Source organism: Salmo trutta, chromosome 2 (genome assembly GCF_901001165.1).
Source record: "Salmo trutta chromosome 2, fSalTru1.1, whole genome shotgun sequence".
In the NCBI taxonomy this organism is placed as follows: Eukaryota; Metazoa; Chordata; class Actinopteri; order Salmoniformes; family Salmonidae; genus Salmo; species Salmo trutta.
The window spans coordinates 40,843,526-40,866,032 of NC_042958.1; the positions used below are offsets into that span (position 1 = coordinate 40,843,526).

General features: G+C 45.3%; 2 protein-coding genes and 1 long non-coding RNA gene across 4 annotated transcripts in view; 1 reads left to right on the top strand and 2 right to left on the bottom strand.

Annotated features, from left to right (window-relative positions):
• Positions 1 to 17,305, top strand: part of b3galnt2 (beta-1,3-N-acetylgalactosaminyltransferase 2) — a 36,352-nt gene extending 19,047 nt beyond the window's left edge. The window contains exons 3-12 of the mRNA XM_029701940.1: positions 738 to 838; positions 6,543 to 6,742; positions 8,914 to 9,009; positions 9,107 to 9,217; positions 9,414 to 9,492; positions 9,930 to 10,113; positions 11,915 to 12,040; positions 13,103 to 13,262; positions 13,353 to 13,409; positions 14,597 to 17,305. Of these exons, the coding sequence (XP_029557800.1) occupies positions 738 to 838; positions 6,543 to 6,742; positions 8,914 to 9,009; positions 9,107 to 9,217; positions 9,414 to 9,492; positions 9,930 to 10,113; positions 11,915 to 12,040; positions 13,103 to 13,262; positions 13,353 to 13,409; positions 14,597 to 14,737 (1,255 nt within the window). The 3' untranslated portion in view covers positions 14,738 to 17,305. The remainder of the gene's footprint in view (positions 1 to 737; positions 839 to 6,542; positions 6,743 to 8,913; positions 9,010 to 9,106; positions 9,218 to 9,413; positions 9,493 to 9,929; positions 10,114 to 11,914; positions 12,041 to 13,102; positions 13,263 to 13,352; positions 13,410 to 14,596) is intronic.
• Positions 17,306 to 18,171: 866 nt separating this feature from the next.
• The window catches only part of ggps1 (geranylgeranyl diphosphate synthase 1), a 35,340-nt gene continuing 31,004 nt past the window's right edge, over positions 18,172 to 22,507 (bottom strand). For both annotated transcript variants that reach the window (XM_029701952.1, XM_029701962.1), the window contains exons 4-6: positions 19,911 to 20,075; positions 19,611 to 19,826; positions 18,172 to 19,237 (exon numbers count right to left, since the gene is read on the bottom strand). In XM_029701952.1, coding sequence (XP_029557812.1) covers positions 18,836 to 19,237; positions 19,611 to 19,826; positions 19,911 to 20,075 — 783 coding nt within the window. In that variant the 3' untranslated portion in view covers positions 18,172 to 18,835. The remainder of the gene's footprint in view (positions 19,238 to 19,610; positions 19,827 to 19,910; positions 20,076 to 22,507) is intronic.
• Positions 21,188 to 21,725, bottom strand: LOC115155388 (uncharacterized). The gene is made up of 2 exons (XR_003868046.1): positions 21,633 to 21,725; positions 21,188 to 21,363 (listed from the first exon to the last, which is right to left on the bottom strand). It is a non-coding gene; the product is annotated as an uncharacterized LOC115155388 (long non-coding RNA).

Here is a 22,507-nt window from a genome sequence, read left to right on the forward strand (position 1 = left end):
AACCTGGCATCATCCCTAAGGTGAAGCATGGTGGTGGCAGCATGCTGTGGGGATGTTTTTCAGCGGCAGGGACTGGAAGACTGGTCAGGATCGAGGGAAAGATGAACGGAGCAAAGTACAGAGAGAACCTTAACTAGAACTTTCAGGACCTCAGACTGGGGCGACGGTTCACCTTCCAACAGGACAACGACCTTAAGCACACAGCCATGACAATGCAGGAGTGGCTTCAGGACAAGTCTCTGAATGTCCTTGAGTTGCCCAGACTTGAACCCGATCTAACATCTCTGGAGACACCTGAAAATAGCTGTGCAGCAACACTCCCCATCCAACCTGACAGAGCTTGAGAAGAATGGGATAAACTCCCCAAATACAGGTGTGCCAAGCTTGTAGCGTCAAACCCAAGAAGACTCGAGGCTGTAATCGCTGCCAAAGGTGCTTCAACAAAGTACTGAGTTATTATTTTATACATTTCTCAAAATGTCATTATGGAGTATTGTGTGTAGATTGAGATTAAAATGTTCTTTTATTAATTTTAAAATAAGGCTGTAATACAAAAAAAAGTGTGGAAATAGTCAAAGGGGTCTGAATACTTTCTGAATGCACTGTACCATTTGGAAACCTATAACTCATCAGAGGTGATATAATTAGGGAGGGATGACTGTGTTTTATATGGTGTTATGTTACAAGTATTTTGTTGTGGTGGTATAGTGTTGTGTTTTATTGTGATGTTGTTTCAGGGTGCAGGTGAAGTTTATCATTGGGAAACATGGCTGTCCCATTCCAGAGGAGGACAGAGAGGATCCCTACTCATGTTCCCTCTTGAACCTCACAGACCCAGGTAGGACCTCACCTTTTTTACGGAACAGTTTTTGTGACGACAACTATTGGTAGGGTTGAAAATGCAATGGAAAACTGATTTTTTTATTCTGTACATGAAAACGTAAGTGAAAAAAGTTAATTGTGCATATTGTCTTTAACCTGCTTTTTTTTAATATAAATGTTTATACTGCTCAAAAAAAATAAAGGGAACACTTAAACAACACAATGTAACTCCAAGTCAATCACACTCCTGTGAAATCAAACTGTCCACTTAGGAAGCAACACTGATTGACAATACATTTCACATGCTGTTGTGCAAATGGAATAGACAACAGGTGGAAATTATAGGCAATTAGCAAGACACCCCCAATAAAGGAGTGGTTCTGCAGGTGGTGACCACAGACCACTTCTCAGTTCCTATGCTTCCTGGCTGATGTTTTGGTCACTTTTGAATGCTGGCGGTGCTTTCACTCTAGTGGTAGCATGAGTCTACAACTCACACAAGTGGCTCAGGTAGTGCAGCTCATCCAGGATGGCACATCAATGCGAGCTGTGGCAAGAAGGTTTGCTGTGTCTGTCAGCGTAGTGTCCAGAGCATGGAGGCGCTACCAGGAGACGTGGAGGAGGCCGTAGGAGGGCAACAACCCAGCAGCAGGACCGCTACCTCCGCCTTTGTGCAAGGAGGAGCAGGAGGAGCACTGCCAGAGCCCTGCAAAATGACCTCCAGCAGGCCACAAATGTGCATGTGTCTGCTCAAACGGTCAGAAACAGACTCCATGAGGGTGGTATGAGGGCCCGACATCCACAGGTGGGGGTTGTGCTTACAGCCCAACACCGTGCAGGACGTTTGGCATTTGCCAGAGAACACCAAGATTGGCAAATTCACCACTGGCGCCCTGTGCTCTTCACAGATGAAAGCAGGTTCACACTGAGCACGTGACAGAGTCTGGAGACGCCGTGGAGAATGTTCTGCTGCCTGCAACATCCTCCAGCATGACCGGTTTGGCGGTGGGTCAGTCATGGTGTGGGGTGGCATTTCTTTGGGGGGCCGCACAGCCCTCCATGTGCTCGCCAGAGGTAGCCTGACTGCCATTAGGTACCGAGAGGAGATCCTCAGACCCCTTGTGAGACCGTATGCTGGTGTGGTGGGCCCTAGGTTCCTCCTAATGCAAGACAATGCTAGACCTCATGTGGCTGGAGTGTGTCAGCAGTTCCTGCAAGAGGAAGGCATTGATGCTATGGACTGGCCCGCCCGTTCCCCAGACCTGAATCCAATTGAGCACATCTGGGACATCATGTCTTGCTCCATCCACCAACGCCACGTTGCACCACAGACTGTCCAGGAGTTGGCGGATGATTTAGTCCAGGTCTGGGAGGAGATCCCTCAGGAGACCATCCCCCACCTCATCAGGAGCATGCCCAGGCATTGTAGGGAGGTCATACAGGCACGTGGAGGCCACACACACTACTGAGCCTCATTTTGATGACATTACATCAAAGTTGGATCAGCCTGTAGTGTGGTTTTCCACTTTCATTTTGAGTGTGACTCCAAATCCAGACCTCCATGGGTTGATAAATTGGATTTCCATTGATTTATTTTTGTGTGATTTTGTTGTCAGCCCATTGAACTATGTAAAGAAAAAAGTATTTAATAAGATTATTTCATTCATTCAGATCTAGGATGTGTTATTTTAGTGTTCCCTTTATTTTTTTGAGCTGTGTGTGTGTGTGTGTGTGTGTGCATAAAAATATCTCCAATTGGATGGAAACCTAGCTTGTGTTCTAGAAACAGAGACAGACATCTTTAAGTGTGATATAATTGGGATATGAATGAAAGAAAGCATTGTGATTCACTCTGAGCCACAGCTCAAGGACACTGGGATGCTTTCTGCTTTTTCACACCTCAGGAACCAACCAAGGCCACAGCACAAATCACCCATCATCAAATAGTAACCTGTTTCCTATGTAGTGCACTACTTTTTGACCGGGCCCATAGGGAATAGGGTGCCGTTTTGAGGAACACTCTCTGTCTTTACTCTCCAGCAGCAGTTAGAATCCAACTGGATGGTTTGTTATTCTATTCTTCACTAAATATGGGAATTAAAGTGTCATGAGGATTTTCATGTTTAAAAAGGTATTTACTTCCAGACAGTTTTTTTTTCTCCCCCTGTTTAACTAGGCAAGTCTGTTCAGAACAAATTCTTATTTACAATGACGGCCTACTCGCCGCTCTATGGGACTCCCAATCAGGGCCGGATGTGATACAGCCTGAATTCGAACCAGGGACTGTAGTGACGCCTCTTGCACTGAGATGAGGGGGAATGCTGGGAAAGAAAGACGGAGAGAGGGCTAGCGAGAGAAAGGGAGACGGGGAGGGGAATGCTGGGAATGAAAGTGAGAGACGGAGATGGGGAGGGGAATGCTGGGAAACATTTAACATTACATTTAAGTCATTTAGCAGACGCTCTTATCCAGAGCGACTTACAAATTGGTGCATTCACCTTATGATATCCAGTGGAACAACCACTTTACAATAGTGCATCTAAATCTTTTAAGGGGGGGGGGTTAGAAGGATTACTTTATCCTATCCCAGGTATTCCTTAAAGAGGTGGGGTTTCAGGTGTCTCCGGAAGGTGGTGATTGACTCCGCTGTCCTGGCGTCGTGAGGGAGCTTGTTCCACCATTGGGGTACCAGAGCAGCGAACAGTTTTGACTGGGCTGAGCGGGAACTGTACTTCCTCAGAGGTAGGGGGGCCAGCAGGCCAGAGGTGGATGAACGCAGTGCCCTTGTTTGGGTGTAGGGCCTGATCAGAGCCTGAACGTACGGAGGTGCCGTTCCCCTCACAGCTCCGTAGGCAAGCACCATGGTCTTGTAGCGGATGCGAGCTTCAACTGGAAGCCAGTGGAGAGAGTGGAGGAGCGGGGTGACGTGAGAAAGAAAGCGGGAGGGGAATGCTGGGAAAGAAAGCGGGAGATGGGGAGGGAGACGGAGAGACATGTTGAATATCACAGGAACATCACACGTTGAATATCACATCTCTATCAGATAAAGGTACTTGATTATTCTATCATCTACTACTGAAGTTAAAAAGCATTGGATTGGGAAGAGTTTTCTTGCACCAGTCTAGGTGTTCATCCTTTTTAAATCCAAGTCACATTAGGATTGATTTATAATATAAACCAAACCTATAGATGTAGGATCTTAATATAAACCAGTTTGCTACAGGAAATGTGAATTATAATTAATGGGCATGTACAGTGCATTCGGAGGGTATTCAGACCCCTTCACTTTTTCCATATTGTTACATTACAGCCTTATTCTAAAATTGACTAAATTAACTGTTTTCCTCATCACACACAATACCCCATCATGACATCACAATACCCCATCATGACATCACAATACCCCATAATGTGCAAATAAACATCTTATTGCGTAAGTATTCAGACCCTTTGTTATGGGACTTGAAAATGGGCTCCAGTGCAACCTATTGATCATCCTTGAGATGTTTCTACAACATGATTGGAAACCGCTTGTGGTAAATGTAATTGATTGGACATGATTTGGAAAGGCGCGCACACACACCTGTCGAAGGGATTATCCGTAGAGCTCCGAGACAACAGGATTGTGTTGCTTATGTTTGCATAAAACAATATACCATAATGACAAAGCAAAAACTGGTTTTTAGAAATGTAAAATTAAATATCACATTTAACATTAAGTATTCAGACCCTTTACTGGGTACTTTGTTGAAGCACCTTTGGCAGAGATTACAGCCTGAAGTCTTCTTGGGTATGACGCTACAAGCTTGGCACACCTGTATTTGGGGAGTTTCTCCCATTCTTCTCTGCAGATCCTCTCAAGCTCTGTCAGATTGGATGGGGAGAGTCGCTGCACATATATTTTCATGTGTCTCCAGAGATGTTTCGACCGGGTTCAAGTCCGGGCTCTGGCTGGGCCGCTCAAGGACATTCACTCCTGCATTGTCTTGGCTGTGGGTCGTTTTTCTGTCTGAGGTCCTGAGCGCTCTAGAGAAGGTTTTCATCAAGGATCTCTCTGTACTTTGCTTTGTTCATCTTTCCCTCGATTCTGACTAGTTTCCCAGTTCCTGCTGCTGGAAAACATCCCCACAGCATGATGCTGCCACAACTGTGCTTCACCATAGGGATGGTGCCAGGTTTCCTCCAGATGTGGCGCTTGGCATTCAGGCCAACTGGTTCAATCTTGTTTCTCATGGTCTGAGAGTCTTTAGGTGCCCTTTGGCAAACTCCAAGTGGGCTGTCATGTGCCTTTTACTGAGGAGTGGCTTCCGTTTGGCCACTCTACCTTAAAGGCCTGATTGGTGGAGTGCTGCAGAGATGATTGTCCTTCTGGAAGGTTCTCCCATCTCCACAGAGGAACTCTGGCGCTCTGTCAGAGTGACCATCGGATTCTTGGTCACCTCCCTGACCAAGGCCCTTCTCCCCCAATTGCTCAGTTTGGCCGGCAGCCAGCTCTAGGAAGAGTCTTGGTGGTTACAAACTTCTTCCATTTAAGAATGATGGAGGCCACTGTGTTCTTGGGGACCTTCAATGCTGCAGAAATGTTTTGGTACCCTTCCCCAGATCTGTGCCTCGACACAATCCTGTCTCTGAGCTCTACAGACAATTAATTCAACCTCATGGCTTGGTTTTCGCTCTGACATGCACTGTCAACTGTGGGACCTTATATAGACAGGTGTGTGTGCCTTTCCAAATCATGTCCAATTAAATTAATTTACCACAGATGGACTCCAAGTTGTAGAAACATCTCAAGGATGATCAATGGAAACAGGATGCACCTGAGCTCAACTTCGAGTCTCATAGCAAAGTGTTTGAATACTTATATAAATAAGGTATGTTTTTATTTTTAATACATTTGCCAGAATGTCTAAAAATGTGTTGCTGCTTTTGTGTGTAGATTGATGAGGAACATTAGAGATTAAATCTATTTTAGAATAAGGCTGTAACATAAAGTCAAGGGGTCTGAATACTTTCTGAATGCCCTGTATAATAACCTTGCTCCCCTGCAGTATTCAGTGTTTTTGGGTGTGGGGTTGTGGTGTGGCGATGGGCCGTTCCTCATCTTCTCTGGGGGGAGTAGAGGAAATACTTTAGATTCACTCCGTCTCTCTCCCTCCACTCCGTCTCTCTCTCCCTCCACTCCGTCTCTCTCTCCCTCCACTCCGTCTCTCTCTCCCTCCACTCCGTCTCTCTCTCCCTCCCTCCTCTCTCTCTCCCTCACTCCGTCTCTCTCTCCCTCCACTCCGTCTCTCTCTCCCTCCACTCCGTCTCTCTCCCTCCACTCCATCTCTCTCTCCCTCCACTCCGTCTCTCTCTCCCTCCACTCCGTCTCTCTCTCCCTCCACTCCGTCTCTCTCTCCCTCCACTCCGTCTCTCTCTCCCTCCACTCCGTCTCTCTCTCCCTCCACTCCGTCTCTCTCTCCCTCCACTCCGTCTCTCTCTCCCTCCACTCCGTCTCTCTCCCTCCACTCCGTCTCTCTCTCCCTCCACTCCGTCTCTCTCTCCCTCCACTCCGTCTCTCTCTCCCTCCACTCCGTCTCTCTCTCCCTCCACTCCGTCTCACGTCTTTCCTCGCCTCCTTGGATCGTCACATCACTTCCGTCTGACGGTGAGGAGAGAAGTCAAGAAACTGAATAAAGCCTTCAAGATTCTCTGTCTCACTCTCTCTGTCTCTCTCTCAGCTCCAGGGCAGGATAAGGAGATGGAGCTGGTGGAGGTGTCTGACTCGTCTGCCCTTGTCCCTGGGGAGGTCTCCTCTGTGGCCCTGGACTTCAAGGTCCTCCACCCCCTAGTCATCACCAGGTTGGGGGTGTTCCCCACTGGACCTCACATGGAGATAGAGGGCAATGTCACCGTCAGGCTGCTGCAGCTGGAACAACAGGTAGTGTGGAGCCTAGCAGTAGAACAGTAGAACCCGACGGTAGAACCCGACGGTAGAACCCAGATCAAGGGGAATGTCACCATCAGGCTGTGAGTAAAGTCATACTGTATAAATCATAATCACAACAGTTGTGATGGAAACAGGTCGTTTCGGTACAATTTTATAAATGCCGACAGATAATTTGTTCATTCGACATGGTGGGATCTTTTTGTGTCGTTAAAATTATGTTTTCGCTTTGTCATTTATGGGGTTTTGTATGTGTGTAGATTGCTGAGTATTTTATTATACATTTTAGAATAAGTCTAACGTTACAATGTGGAAAAAGTCAAGGGGTCTGAATACCTTCCGAAGGCGCTGTACGTACAGCATTGTATATGGTTTATATGCAGCATTGTACATAGCTAGTGAACAACACTTTTCTTAAAGTGGGTGAGGTGGTTGATGGAGTGGCTTTTATTGGTAGAAAGGAACATGTCTGGTAAAGCATCAAGCCTCAGCTACCTCTTCCAACTAAAATGAGCTCCAAAAAAAGTGAATTATGACAAAAATATTGTTTTGTGTGATTAGCAATAAAACGTCAAAAATATAGACCCGTTCCAATTCAGCGAGTTGTCAAAGGGGACAACCCGGTGTCTGTCATTATAATGCAAAACAATGCATTCTGAAATATTAAACATCTCTTGCACGCTCGCCTTGAGTGAGTTGAGGCCATTCTACTCTGTCGGTTTTTAGACGGAATGTCACGGCAACACCCACCTTGTCTTGCTTGTTTTTACTACATTTCACAAAGTACACTATGATGACCTTTAAACATTGCCTGCTGAGCATTCTCAGTAGGAACATAATATTGTAGGGCTTCCCTCGTGACGGTGCTACTGGCCAGGGCTTCTCTCGTGACGGGGCTAGCGCCCAGGGCTCTCCAAACTGCCGCCAGTGGAGCGTGCTTTGTTGTTGCTTTCACAAGTTAAAATGGGTATTTGTTAAATCCATATTAGTTCCTAGTGTTTCACCATTCTCTTACCTTTTTTAATTTCAACATTTGAAAATACATTTCTGAATCATGTTTGATACAGGCTACATTGTTACGTTTTCATTTGCCTTTTCTTCCCTCAGTGGATTCAATGTTTTATAGTGCACATGAGCATTCGCAACACTCACGATGTAGAAGTTCAGATTTTTTTTTTTTCGGTAAAATGTAGACCTATTTGTGTGCTGTTTAGTCCTGAGAACTTCTCCGTCTTGTCACTGAACGCAGGCGTGTAGATGTACCTGGCCTGCGTGCCAGAATAGGTGTGGCCAAATGTTTCTAAGTGCCCGTTTTTGGGAAGTTCTGGGCGGTTCACGTTTGGTAACTCATTGGGAAGGATGCGTTTGAGCCTAAGAGACCCCATTTTTGCCTTTATAGTTAGGATAGGTTTTTCCTAAACGGTGGCCTTTTTTCTTTTGATTGCTGACATTGTAAAGTCAAAGTTAATATACTTTTATCACCAGCGCTGTGGAATTAAAGCCAACCACACGTTGAACCGGCCTCCTCCTGAATCGTTGTCCTTGGGACTGTTATGACCCCTGTTTTACAATTGGAAAGAATGTTTGTTTTTTCCATTTGTGGGCGTGGTGGTGAAGAGTTCCTTATGACGTGAATATGGACTCGGAGTGTAGCTGTCCACTGAGTTCAGGCTGTCCGCCAGATAACTTATTGAACGTCAAACTCCTGCTCGCCTGCTGGTGGTAGGAATTTAAAGAGATTAGGGTAAGCAAAAAATATCAAGCAGATGAATATTTTTGTGTACTGAGTAGTAGAACTGTAGACCAGCGGTAAGACCGACCAGCAGCGGTAAGACCGACCAGCAGCGGTTAGACCGACCAGCAGCGGTTAGACCGACCAGCAGCGGTTAGACCGACCAGCAGCGGTTAGACCGACCAGCAGCGGTTAGACCGACCAGCAGCGGTTAGACCGACCAGCAGCGGTTAGACCGACCAGCAGCGGTTAGACCGACCAGCAGCGGTTAGACCGACCAGCAGCGGTTAGACCGACCAGCAGCGGTTAGACCGACCAGCAGTAAGGCTAGAATAGTAGAGCATACTGGATACAGAAGGTGAATCTCAAGTCTTTTTTTTGTGATTCCTCAACCACCACCTGTGTGGTGTGTGTGTGTGTGTGTGTGTGGCAGGAGGCAGTGGTGACAGCCTGCTTCAGCCCGGTCAGTCCTGGGACAAGTCTGAACGGTGTGTGGTACAAACCAGTGGAGTGGTTCATTCTGCCCAAGGTGAGGTCTATGTCATGGTAAAGTCTTGAAACAGAGAAGGGTAAATACTAATTGTGAATTATCTGACTGGACTGTCATGTCCTTCTCTCCTGTCCAGGGCTTTGAGGGGACTCTGGTCTGGGAGAGTCCTGACTTAGCTGGTCTGACTACGGTCAACACATCCCGGGTGAAGCTGAACAGCGGGGGAGGAGTCCTCAAGCTCTCCTCTGTACCTAATAGCTTCCCATTCTTTGTCACACATATGCTATACTTTGTTTGTTCAAAAGTCTTTAAAATATGACAATAGCTAAATCTAGCAATATTTCACAGTTAAATCTCCTGCAAATGTTCATGTGACAGAAATGTATTGTCTCCGATATCTCTCCTGTGTGTGTCGACAATCTCTCCTGTGTGTGATGTTACAGATTGATGAGGGGACGTTGCCTCACAGGAGTGCTCTGGGCTTCCCAGGGTTAGCTGGAGGGTTCACCTTCAAAATCCACGGTGAGTCCAGTCCAATGGCATGTGACTTCAGAACCAAACAATATGCCAGTTTCTTTGTGTTTAGACCAATCAATATATGAGACATGGTGAGAAGGAGAAGAGTTCATGCAGAAAATAACCAAACATTGAGTGCTATGGGCCTTTGTCAAAAGTAATGCACTATATAGGACTCTGGTCTAAAGTAGTGCACTATATAGGGAATAGGGTGACATAGGGCTGTGGTCTAAAGTAGTGTCCTATATAGGGAAATAGAGCACTGGTCTAAAGTAGTGCACTATAATAGGGAATAGGGTGCCATTTAGGACATATCTCTTCTCTCTTATCACCCAGGCTGCACCAGAACTCAATGTAGGATCTGTTTCTTCAATACTGGATCCATTTGTCTTTTCTTTCTCTGTCAGTATGTTTTCTATTCTCTCATTGGTTCTCCCCCCTAGACATGGCTTCTCTGTGGGAGATGCTACATGGTCGACAGGGGCGGATCCAGAGTCATGGCACCAGACTGCAGATGGAGGACAGGTCTCTGGAGCAGGAGGGTCTGCGATATGGAGACATAGTGTTTGTGGATGTAGTAGATACATACAGGAACGTGCCTTCTAAACTACTGCAGTTCTACAAGTGGTACGTACCCAGTATGACTGGTCTAACCTCACAACTACACTGAGAGTCGCGGTTTCTTTTTGGTCTGCTACACCAGTAACATGGAAATGGACAACTCTCATAGTTTCGCTGTAGTTCGGCTCTGCTGCTCGGCGCTCCTCAGGGCTGCTGTACATTTTTTTAATTTTTTTTTTATGACGGGAATCGCTGGAACACAGTTTCTCCAATTGTCATAAAGGAAACATGTCTTTGTGTAAATGATTGGTAGAAAACGGAGTCTGTCTGGAGAGGCACCGCTTAGGCCCTATAGTCCGCTTCTGTAGTTAGCTGAAAGGTATAAATTAAGTTCATACGGAAAAAATCGGACTTGGTTTAAAAAGCTCTTTACTAGCTCTGCTACTCTGGAAATCATCAAATAGAAATTAAACATACCAAACTACTGCCCCCAGCCAGCCTGACGCTACTGCCCCCAGCCAGCCTGACGCTACAGCTGAAAACTGTTGTTGTGATTAAAGAAGCAATAAAACTGGCTGAGTATTTGGAACATCAGCATTTGTGGGTTCGATTACAGGCTCAAAATGGCCAGAAACAAATAACTTTCTTCTGAAACTCGTCAGTCTATTGTTGTTCTGAGAAATGAAGGCTATTCCATGTGAGAAATTGGTAAGAAACTGAAGATCTCGTACAACGCTGTGTACTACTCCCTTCACAGAACAGAGCAAACTGTCTCTAACCAGATTAGAAAGAGGAGTGGGAGGCCCCGGGGGACAACGGAGCAAGAGGACAAGTACATTAGAGTGTCTAGTTTGAGAAACAGACGTCTCACAAGTCCTCAACTGGCAGCTTTATTAAATAGTACCCGCAAAACACCAGTCTCAACGTCAACAGTGAAGAGGTGACTCCGGGATGCTGGCCTTCTAGGCAGAGTTGCAAAGAAAAAGCCATATCTCAGACTGGCCAATAAAAAGAAGATTAAGACGGGCAAAAGAACAGACACTGGACAGAGGAAGATTGGAAAAAAGTGTTATGGACAGACAAATCTAAGATTGAGGTGTTCGGATCACAAAGAAGAACATTCATGAGACGCAAATAAAATGAAAAGATAATGGAGGAGTGAACCATCTGTCAAGCATGGTGGAGGCAATGTGATGGTCTGGGGGTGCTTTGGAGGTGGGAGATTTGTACAGGGTAAAAGGGATCTTGAAGAAGGAAGGCTATCACTCCATTTTACAATGCCATGCCATACCCTTTGGACGGCCCTTAATAGGAGCCAATTTTCTCCTACAACAGGACAATGACCCAAAGCACAGCTCCAAACAAGGCAAGAACTATTTAGGGAAGAAGCAGTCAGCTGGTATTCTGTCTATAATGGAGTGGCCAGCACAGTCACCGGATCTCAACCCTATTGAGCTGTTGTGGGAGCAGCTTGACCGTATGCTACGTAAGAAGTGCCCATCAAGCCAATCCAACTTGTGGGAGGTGCTTCAGGAAGCATGGGGTGAAATCTGTTCAGATTATCTCAACAAATTGACAACTAGAATACCGACGGTCTGCAATGCTGTAATTGCTGCAAATGGAGGATTCTTTGATGAAAGCAAAGTTTGAAGGACACTATTTCAATTAAAAATCGTTATTTATAACCTTGTCAATTTCTTGACAATTTTTTTTAAATTCATTTTGCAACTCTTTTCATGTATGTTTTCATGGAAAACAAGGAACTTCTAAGTGACCCCAAACTTTTGAACAGTAGTGTAATTTTGTCTGACAGGTGAGGTAATTCATTGTCTGATAGGTGGGTTGATAACTCCCTGCTGTTTTATAGGTCGGTGGGAAACGCTGCGTTTCATTTGCTCCTGAAGACGGATGATGATTGTTATATTGACGTGGACAAGGTTTTAATGAAGATCGACCACGAGGGCCTGAAGAGACGCAACTTCTGGTGGGGGAAGTGAGTACAGTACAGATACGGTGCGGTAGGCAGAGTGTCTGGATACGGTGCGGCAGGCAGAGTGTCTGGATGCGGTGCGGCAGGCAGAGTGTCTGGATGCGGTGCGGCAGGCAGAGTGTCTGGATGCGGTGCGGGCCGGCAGAGTGTCTGGATGCGGTGCGGGCCGGCAGAGTGTCTGGATGCGGTGCGGGCCGGCAGAGTGTCTGGATGCGGTGCGGGCCGGCAGAGTGTCTGGATGCGGTGCGGGCCGGCAGAGTGTCTGGATGCGGTGCGGGCCGGCAGAGTGTCTGGATGCGGTGCGGTCCGGCAGAGTGTCTGGATGCGGTGCGGTCCGGCAGAGTGTCTGGATGCGGTGCGGTCCGGCAGAGTGTCTGGATGCGGTGCGGTCCGGCAGAGTGTCTGGATGCGGTGCGGTCCGGCAGAGTGTCTGGATGCGGTGCGGTCCGGCAGAGTGTCTGGATGCGGTGCGGTCCGGCAGAGTGTCTGCCTGGATATGTTGATAGCCTATGTTCCTGTTCCTCCCCTGGTCCGTCCTGTAGTAGCTGAGTATATATTGGGCGGCAGGTAGCCTAGTGGTTAGAGCGGTGGGGCGGCAGGTAGCCTAGTGGTTAGAGCGGTGGGGCGGCAGGTAGCCTAGTGGTTAGAGCGGTGGACTAGTAACTGAAAGGTTGCTGGATTGAATCCCCGAGCTGACAAGGTTAAAAATCTGTCGTTCTGCCCCTGAACAAGGCAGTTAACCCATTGTTCCTAGGCCGTCATTGTAAATAAGAATTTGTTCTTAACTGACTTGCCTAGTTAAATGAAGGTTTAAACCAGGGGAATATTGCCTACAGCCTGGACAGTTCTCCAGACTCATTTCGCTCAGAGCAGCTCCTAGTTTGATAAATTAATGTTCCATCCTAATCACATGGAGGTAGTTTTGCTGAGTGAGATCTGATGCAGATGTTGGACTGCATCGGGAAATGTCTGCCTGCCTGTCGGTCTGTTTTTCCTGCTGTTAGACAGCTGGGTGGTGGACCGCATTGGGAAGTGTCTGTCTGTCTGATGTTCTTCCTTTCCCAGTTTCCGTCAGAGCTGGGCGGTGGACCGCATTGGGAAGTGGCAGGAGCTAGAATACGCCAGTCCAGCCTACCCGGCCTTTGCCTGCGGCTCGGGGTACGTGGCCTCCAGGGACCTCGTCCAATGGCTGGCTAGCAATGCAGAGCAACTCAAGGCCTACCAGGTACCGGACCACACGGCACCAAACACCAGATAAGCATTGATGACGAAACCAACAGGCACCATTGGAGACACATGTTACTTGTTGTTTCAGGGGGAAGATGTGAGCATGGGGATCTGGATGGCTGCTGTTGGACCACAGAAATACCAGGTAAAGAACCAGATGACACTAGTATAGTAGAAATACCAGGTAAAAAAACATATGACACTAGTATAGTAGAAATAGCAGGTAAAGAACCAGATGACATTAGTATAGTAGAAATACCAGGTAAAGAACCAGATGTCACGAGTATAGTAGAAATAGCAGGTAAAGAACCAGATGACATTAGTATAGTAGAAATACCAGGTAAAGAACCAGATGTCACGAGTATAGTAGAAATAGCAGGTAAAGAACCAGATGACATTAGTATAGTAGAAATACCAGGTAAAGAACACTAGAATGGAGGAGATACCCGGTAAAGAACCAGATGACACTAGTATAGTAGAAATACCAGGTAAAGAACAAGATGACACGACTATAGTATGAAATACCAGGTAAAGAACCAGATGACATTAGTATAGTAGAAATACCAGGTAAAGAACCAGATGTCACTAGTATAGAGGAGATGCCAGGTAAAGAACCAGATGACACTAGTATAGTAGAAATACCAGGTAAAGAACCAGATGACACTAGTATAGTAGAAATACCAGGCAAATAACCAGATGACACTAGTATAGTAGAAATACCAGGCAAATAACCAGATGACACTAGTATAGGTAGAAATACCAGGTAAAGAACACTAGTATAGAGGAGATACCAGGTAAAGAACCAGATGACACTAGTATAGTAGAAATATCAGGTAAAGAACCAGATGACACTAGTATAGTAGAAATACCAGGCAAATAACCAGATGACACTAGTATAGGTAGAAATACCAGGTAAAGAACACTAGTATAGAGGAGATACCAGGTAAAGAACCAGGTGACACTAGTATATTATAAATACCAGGTAAATAACACTAGTATAGAGGAGATACCAGGTAAAGAACCAGATGACACGAGTATAGTAGAAATACCAGGTAAAGAACCAGATGATACGACTATAGTATGAATACCAGGTAAAGAACACTAGTATAGAGGAGATACCAGGTAAAGAACCAGATGACACTAGTATAGTAGAAATACCAGGTAAAGAACCTAGTATGGTAGCCTACCTGAAAACAGTCACCCTAACCAACCAGCTCATGTTATTCACCTTGGTTGTTAACACGAATGCCAGTTAGCATTGATAGACCTTCATAAACCTAACCCTAGTTGTCTGACTGTTGTCTGATGGTTGTGTTGTTGTCCTCTCCCCAGGATGCAGGCTGGCTGTGTGAGAAGGAGTGCTACCAGGACATGCTGTCATCCCCCCAACATTCCCCCGAGGAGCTCCGTTCGCTCTGGGCTAGAAAGAGGGCCTGCGGGGACCCCTGTGGATGTCCCTGGGGACACAGCTAACGTTAGCTAAGAGTCTGGGAAGGTAGTTAGCTAAGAGTCTGGGAAGGTAGTTAGCTAAGAGTCTGGGAAGGTAGTTAGCTAAGAGTCTGGGAAGGTAGTTAGCTAAGAGTCTGGGAAGGTAGTTAGCTAAGAGTCTGGGAAGGTAGTTAGCTAAGAGTCTGGGAAGGTAGTTAGCTAAGAGTCTGGGAAGGTAGTTAGCTAAGAGTCTGGGAAGGTAGTTAGCTAAGCGTCTGGGAAGGTAGTTAGCTAAGCGTCTGGGAAGGTAGTTAGCTAAGCGTCTGGGAAGGTAGTTAGCTAAGAGTCTGCAAACAAGAGCCTTGTTGAACACAACTCTAGGTATCATCGTCTCAGTAGGATTGCTGATCTAGGAACAGGCCCTCCTGTCCATGTTAACTTATTAATTATGATCCAAAAGGATAAACTGATCCTAGACCATCACTCTGAGACGCTTGACACGTACAGCCCTAGGTCTCTACAGTGTACAAAACATTAGGAACACCTTCCTAATATTGAGTTGCACCCGTTCAAAGGCACTTAAATCTTTTGTCTTGCCCATTCGCCCTCTGAATGGCATACATACGCAATCCATGTCCCAAATATCTCAAGGCTTAAAAATCCTTCTTAAACCTGTCGCCTCTCCTTCATCTACACTGATTGAAGTGGATTTAACAGGTGACATCAATAAGGGATCATAGCTTTCACCTGTATTCACCTGGTCAATCTATGTCAAGGTAAGAGCAGGTGTTCCTAATGTTTTGTACGCTGAGGACTTGAGTGATTGACAGGGACAATGGATACTGGTTTCTGAACAGTGACATTTCCTGTCAAATGGCAAGATGGCGGCGTAACCAAATGTAAAATGCTGAGTCATGTGGTAGAGACATGGATGACCATGTTAAGGTTGATTCTGCTGGTGTTATTTAGTAAATTATTCTCCCAAACTACTCCTCATCAGTATTTGTAGATTTCAAACCAACACCGAGTTTGTTCCATCTAGTGCATTAGTTTAGACCAGAGCCCCCTATATTACCCATCTAGTGCACTAGATTAGACCAGAGCCCCCTATATTACACTAGTTTAGACCAGAGCCCCCTATATTACCCATCTAGTGCACTGGATTAGACCAGAGCCCCCTATATTACCCATCTAGTGCACTAGTTTAGACCAGAGCCCCTTATATTACCCATCTAGTGCACTAGTTTAGACCAGAGCCCCCTATATTACCATCTGACTAGTTTAGACCAGAGCCCCCTATATTACCCATCTAGTACACTAGTTTAGACCAGAGCCCCCTATTACCCATCTAGTACACTAGTTTAGACCAGAGCCCCCTATATTACCCATCTAGTGCACTAGTTTAGATGTATTTGGGACACGGTCAGGTTTGTGAAACGATGTACAGTACTATACCAACCCATTGGTGGCACCACATATATATAAACGACTGTAATCCAAAGAAAGATTTTTTATCTAAACCATTTATTCACCTGAGAATGATACTAAATGAATTTGTTCAACACATTTTTTGTAGATATGTGGAAGACCTCTAGATGAATGTAATGAGCAGTCCCAAATGGCACCCCATTACCTAGCTAGTGCACTACTTTTGGCCAGAGCCCTACTGAAGAGGGAATAGGGTCCCATTTGGGACGGTGATGCAGGAAGCACGTGATCAATTGAGCACATTCTAGATTGGTCAATAAAAAAAACGGTGTTCTTTTGTTAATTAATTTCATGGATGGCTAATTTTTTTTTTCATTGCGATGGTACATGGCCAGTAATCAAGTAGCACTGGTGATTTGGGGCTGGATCCAAATAGTACCCTATTCCCTATATAGTGCACTACTTTTTTACCAGAGTTGTATGGGGCCTAGTAGTGTACAATATAGGGTGCCATTTGGCTTCAATGCCTTGCTTAAGGGCCGATGGACCAGATTTTTCACCTAGTCGGCTCGGGGATTCGAACCAGCGGCCTTTGGGTTACACCGTGTGTATTAGCCTCTTCTCTCCGCCAGCCAACAGAGTCAACCCCATGCCGAGCGTCTCTTAGATGATTGTGGTAGCCCGTACTGTCAGGCTGCCTGGTACGGAAACTCCACCAGGACACCATTGGGGTCACACTTCCAGGACACCTACAACACCAGTTGTCGCAGGAAGGGCCAAGACAATCATCAAGGACCTCAGCCACCTGAGCCAACTCCTGTTCTCCCCGCTTCCATCACTCTGACGCCGGCAGTACAGGAACATCATGGATAAAACTAACAGACTGGTCAATAGCTTCTACCCCCAGACCATCAGGCTGCTGAATATAGATTCTACCCCCAGGCTGCTGAATATAAATACTACTAGCTTCTACCCCCAGACCATCAGGCTGCTGGGTAGAGAGGGGATGAGCAGGATGGCTTTTTTTTTACAACAATTGTTTTAGATATATTTTACCTTTTATGATCGCTGGAGTCAAATGTGAAACTAGTCGTCATGGCAACACGCGGAAGCGTATCAACTTTCCCCCCACAGTGAACTTTATGAAAACGCTGCCATTGTGTGGAATAAAATAAATCAAATCAATTCTATGGCCTTTTAACTTGAAGGGATGAAAACTTGGGAGATGCAAGTCAAATGGGGACATATGAGCATGTGCTGAAGATGCAAAATATTACACCAAATGTTCTCTTTAGGTACTCTACAAGGTTTTACATGATATACCCTGACACTCTGTTCCCTATTTCTACCATGTTAAATAATTATTAGACCGTTAGCAGGCCTAATAACCACACATACTTAATTGAACGTTATGGCAAAAATTTAGATTTCAGCCTAAATAGACCCAATTGTAATTATTTTTCATGACATTGCCATTACCAGTTATTTGTTTATATTGCTTTTTTTTTTTTTTTTTTTTTTTTTTAGAAAGGTCTGGAACACCTTTCTGGTGAACATAGTTATACATTGCTCAGGTGTACTCACGTCTGAGGGCTCAAGCTCAAATACAAATGAAAAAACAAAAGTAGGGCAATAGGGCGTGAAATGACATACTATATTTAGAAAGCATTTCAGTCACAACTGTAAAATAAATATGATCCTACTTTGACGTGAATCTGTTGTCCATCAAGTGGGAAGGTTTTCAGCAGTTTAATTAAATTTATTCGGGGTGTAAAAAAGGGAGCTGCACCTGCATAAGGTAAGTCAATACCACCTACTGAGAAGTATGTAGGAAAAGTGTACATTTCCCAAGTCTGAATCGGGGTCTGGTTGGGAGGATCCCTGGGAAACATTAGCCAGGATCGTCCTCTAACACCTAAGGGCTGGATTAAATTAGTATTTCTGATTAAGCCAACATGCAGAGTTTGTGTAAGCAGTCTCTGCATGCGTGGGAACATTGATTCAAATGTAAAAACAGCGATAAGGATTTAATAAAAAAAAATGAAATGCCATTTGTCAAAAAAGGTTTTATTCAATAAGCCATATGCACTTTACAGTATCAATGTAAACAAATGTAATCGAATTGAGAAAATGCTGTGTTGCAGGTGAAACATCTGGAGACAAAGGCGTTGAACCAGATACGCACTTCAACTTTAGGTGAAAGTAGCAGACAATAACCAAACGCATCCGTAGAACAGAGTATACATTCATTCATCTAATATGTACACGAACATCCCTCTGGTAGTATCATGCTCAGAAATCTGACCTCATTATTTTCTTCTACACCTCATTGACACTTGGCATTCACTAAACACTAAAGCTGGGAACTAACTTCCATTTAGTATTGAAATAAAAAACAAAACTTTTGTAAGCTGCAAGTAACACTTACATTTTTGTAGAGACAGCGTTCTTCGGACAAGTCATGTGATGAACATATCTCCTCTCCATATTTATAATGATGTGTGTGTTATGTTTGACATTTGTCTAGAGTACTAGAAAGACAAGGTTTGTGAAGCTGTGAGTTCTTGGTTTGGTATAGTCGTCATGCTCAGAGGGACTGTATAATCCAGCCGTGTGACAGTGTGGTGAGCATGATGTCTGTGGCTCGACCGCGGCCCTGACCCCTGTTTGATATATGTGTATGAGGTCAGTGTAAATGACTGAAGATAGGTGTGGTCAGTCCTCTTTAGGGCCAGCCTTTGTCTCAGGCTCCCTAAACATCTTACTGAGGTGTTTCACTAACCCCTCCAGCTCAGGGTTTCCCCCCAGATCTGTGATAAGGCGGTATGCCTCGGCCTCCAGCCCTCTCAGGGTCTCTCTGGTGTAGGCGAAGGAGCCCACCTTCTCCAGGTAGTCCACACAGTATCTCTTAATGTCCACGTTCTCCGTCCGCTGTCTCAGGATGTTCTGGACCTGAGTGCTCTCTGGACGGGACCAGATGGCGTGGATCGTGGGGAAGGAGAATTTCCCCTCGGTCAGATCCTCACAGAAGGACTTGTTCTCACTGTACTCTGCTGAGTTCAGGTTTGCGTAGTCGTCTCTGATCTGGAAGAAGAGTCCTAATGTATCCAGGAGAGGCTAGAGGGGTCAAAAGTCAAATCACATGAAAAAGTTTTTCAGAAAGCCCTTTTATCAGCAGTTGTCACAAAGTGCTTTAACAGATACCCTGCCTAAAAACACCAAAGAGCAAGGAACAAAGATGCAAAACTCTATAGGAACCACTAGGCTCCCAGGGGTGGCCTGTCAATCCAATACACACGGGATAGAGCACACAGTATGCATAACAAAGCTGTCCTCATCATTTTGCTATAAAAAGTTCATAAAATGTGACTTGCTTCAGCTGTCTGAAATGTTTTTAATCGTAGCCAAATAAGTTTAGAAGATGAAATTCCAAGTGTTGAAACATTAACAGCAACACAGAAAATAAAATAATCAAAGTAATAAAATGTACCTTAAGGTCTCGTTTCCAGCCAGAGAACAGCTGCATGAGCCCCACGGCCAGGCCAAACAGACCCCCCGTCTTCTGGAGAACCATGGTACGGTACTGGCTCTCTGTGGGACAGGTGTAGGTGTCCCTCCAGTGGATGTCTAGGCCCTGGCCGCGGTGCAGCTCCAACAGCTGTCTGGTGAACACATGCACCGCCTCGGGGTGATCCAGGGTTAGGACCTAATAATACCCAACAATACATGGGGTTATAACGCTGTCGTCTGGTGAACACGCTGATCAAAATCAACCAATCAGTGACTCTACCTTCTCCAGTCCCAGGAAGTAGACGTAGTTGGCAGAGTTGATAACAGAGGGGACGCCGTAGATGCTGTGGGCTACAGGGAAACCTCTCCTCAGTGTAGAACTGTCCTCAATGTCATCTATCAAGAGACTGGCGTTGTGCAGCATCTCTGTCACTTCTATGATCACCTAGACAAGAGACATTTGGTTTCTAATAGCTGTTTAACATGTGGAATCATACGTTTGTTTTGGTTTATACAGTACCAGTCAAAAACCTTGCACACACCTACTCATTGAAGGGTTTTTCTTTAATTAAAAAAAAACTATTTTCTACATTGCAGAATAATAGTGAAGACATCAAAACTATGAAATAATACATATGGAATCATGTACTAACCAAAAAAAATAATTGATTTGAGATTATTCAAAGTAGCCACCCTTTGCCTCGATGACAACTTGTAAAAAAAATGTGTGTGTCCAAACTTTTGACTGGTACGTATTCTGTATGTATATTGTTTCTTCTCTCAGAGGAACAGGACACAAGCGGAAAACAAAATCCCTCTATGGTTGATAGCATCTCAACAGGTATCCCCATCTGGTCTATTCATGTCAAGATATTATACATACAGATAGGCACATTGAGTTAACCACATAGGTTTTATAAAAAAACATTCTTACATCAGCAGTTTTCAAAGTGCTTTACAGATACCCAGACAAAACCCAACAACGAGCAAGCAATGCAGAGGCAGAAGCCCAGTAGCCAGGAAAAACTCCCGAGAAGTTGTAGTCACAGGTCAGAAGAGACTTTACAGGTCTCCACCGCTGAGTTACCAGTCTTGCCATGCTCAGAGTCCTGCTGTGCTACAGCTATTCTCCAGTAGGGGGAGCTAGCTGACAAGGCTGCACTGTGGGACGGAATGTAATTTGGAGAGAGAGAGATTGAGATTCACTGAGTAGGCAGGCAGACAGTGAATAATGGAGCTCTGCATTGGGTGAAGCTAAGGACAACAGACCTCTCTCCCCTCATCCTTCTAGATCTATCCGTTGCCTTGGACACCGTGTACCATCAGATCCTCCTCTCCACCCTCTCCGGGCTGGGTGTCTCAGGCTCTATCAGATCCTCCTCTCTACCCTCTCAGGGCTGGGCGTCTCATCCTCTCTCAGATCCTCCTCTCCACCCTCTCAGGGCTGGGCGTCTCAGGCTCTGCACACTCCTGGATTGTATCCTACCTGGCAGGTCTCTCCTACTAGGCAACATGGAGAGGATTTGGGTCTGCACCCCGTCTCATCTTGTCTTTTCCCCAAAAGCACCGACTTTGCTAAAAAAAAAGAATTGAGGGAAAATGTGTCGTCTCACCTAGCCATCTAAATGTGTCGTCTCACCTAGCCATCTAAATGTGTCGTCTCACCTAGCCATCTAAATGTGTTGTCTCACCTAGCCATCTAACCTAGCCATCTAAATGTGTTGTCGTCTCACCTAGCCATCTAAATGTGTCGTCTCACCTAGCCATCTAAATGTGTTGTCTCACCTAGCCATCTAACCTAGCCATCTAAATGTGTTGTCGTCTCACCTAGCCATCTAAATGTGTTGTGTGTTGTCTCACCTAGCCATCTAAAAGGTGTTGTCGTCTCACCTAGCCATCTAAATGTGTTGTCGTCTCACCTAACCATTTAAATGTGCTGTGTGTTGTCGTCTCACCTAGCCATCCAAATGTGTTGGGTTGTTGTCTCACCTAGCCATCTAACCTAGCCATCTAAATGTGTTGTGTGTTGTCTCACCTAGCCATCTAAATGTGTTGTCTCACCTAGCCATCTAAATGTGTTGTCTCACCTAGCCATCTAAATGTGTTGTCTCACCTAGCCATCTAAATGTGTTGTCTCACCTAGCCATCTAAATGTGTTGTCTCACCTAGCCATCTTAAGAATGCACTAATCGTAAGTCACTCTGGATAAGAGCATCTGCTTAATGATTCATACGTAAAATGCAGTAAAAATGTAACTATATATTATAATATACGCCATTTAGCAGACACTTTTATCCAAAGCGACTTAGTCACGTGTGCATACATTTTCCATACGAGTGGCCCCAGCGGGAATCAAACCCACGGCCCTTACCGTTGCAAGCGCCATGCTCTACCAACTCAGCCTCACAGAACCACCTGGCTGGTGGGTCAGGGACGAGACGGACACCGTAGTGCTATTGTAGGTCCCCATTCCATATATAGTGCACTACTTTTAAAACAGTGGTTTAACCTTTTTCCCTGGTCAAAAGTAGTGCACTTTCATAGGGTGCCATTTTGTACCTGCATAGCTGTCGGTGGACATAAAGTACAGACGAAGTGTCCATCTTGTTAGATTTGTAGTTTAGGAACTTAGCCTGTTGAATATAATATGTATTTGTTAGAGAGGGAGAGAAAAAAAAGCTATATTTTCTGGTTAATTTAAAACGGGGGAGGGGTGGGCAACTCCAGTCCTGGAGGGCCTGATTGGTATAACACCTTTTCTCCATCCCTAGCAAACACAGCAGATTTAATCACATTGCATTTTAAACTGAAGATCATGATTAGGTGATTATTGGAGTCAGGTGTGTTAGCTGGGACTGGGGGCAAAACTGTGACACC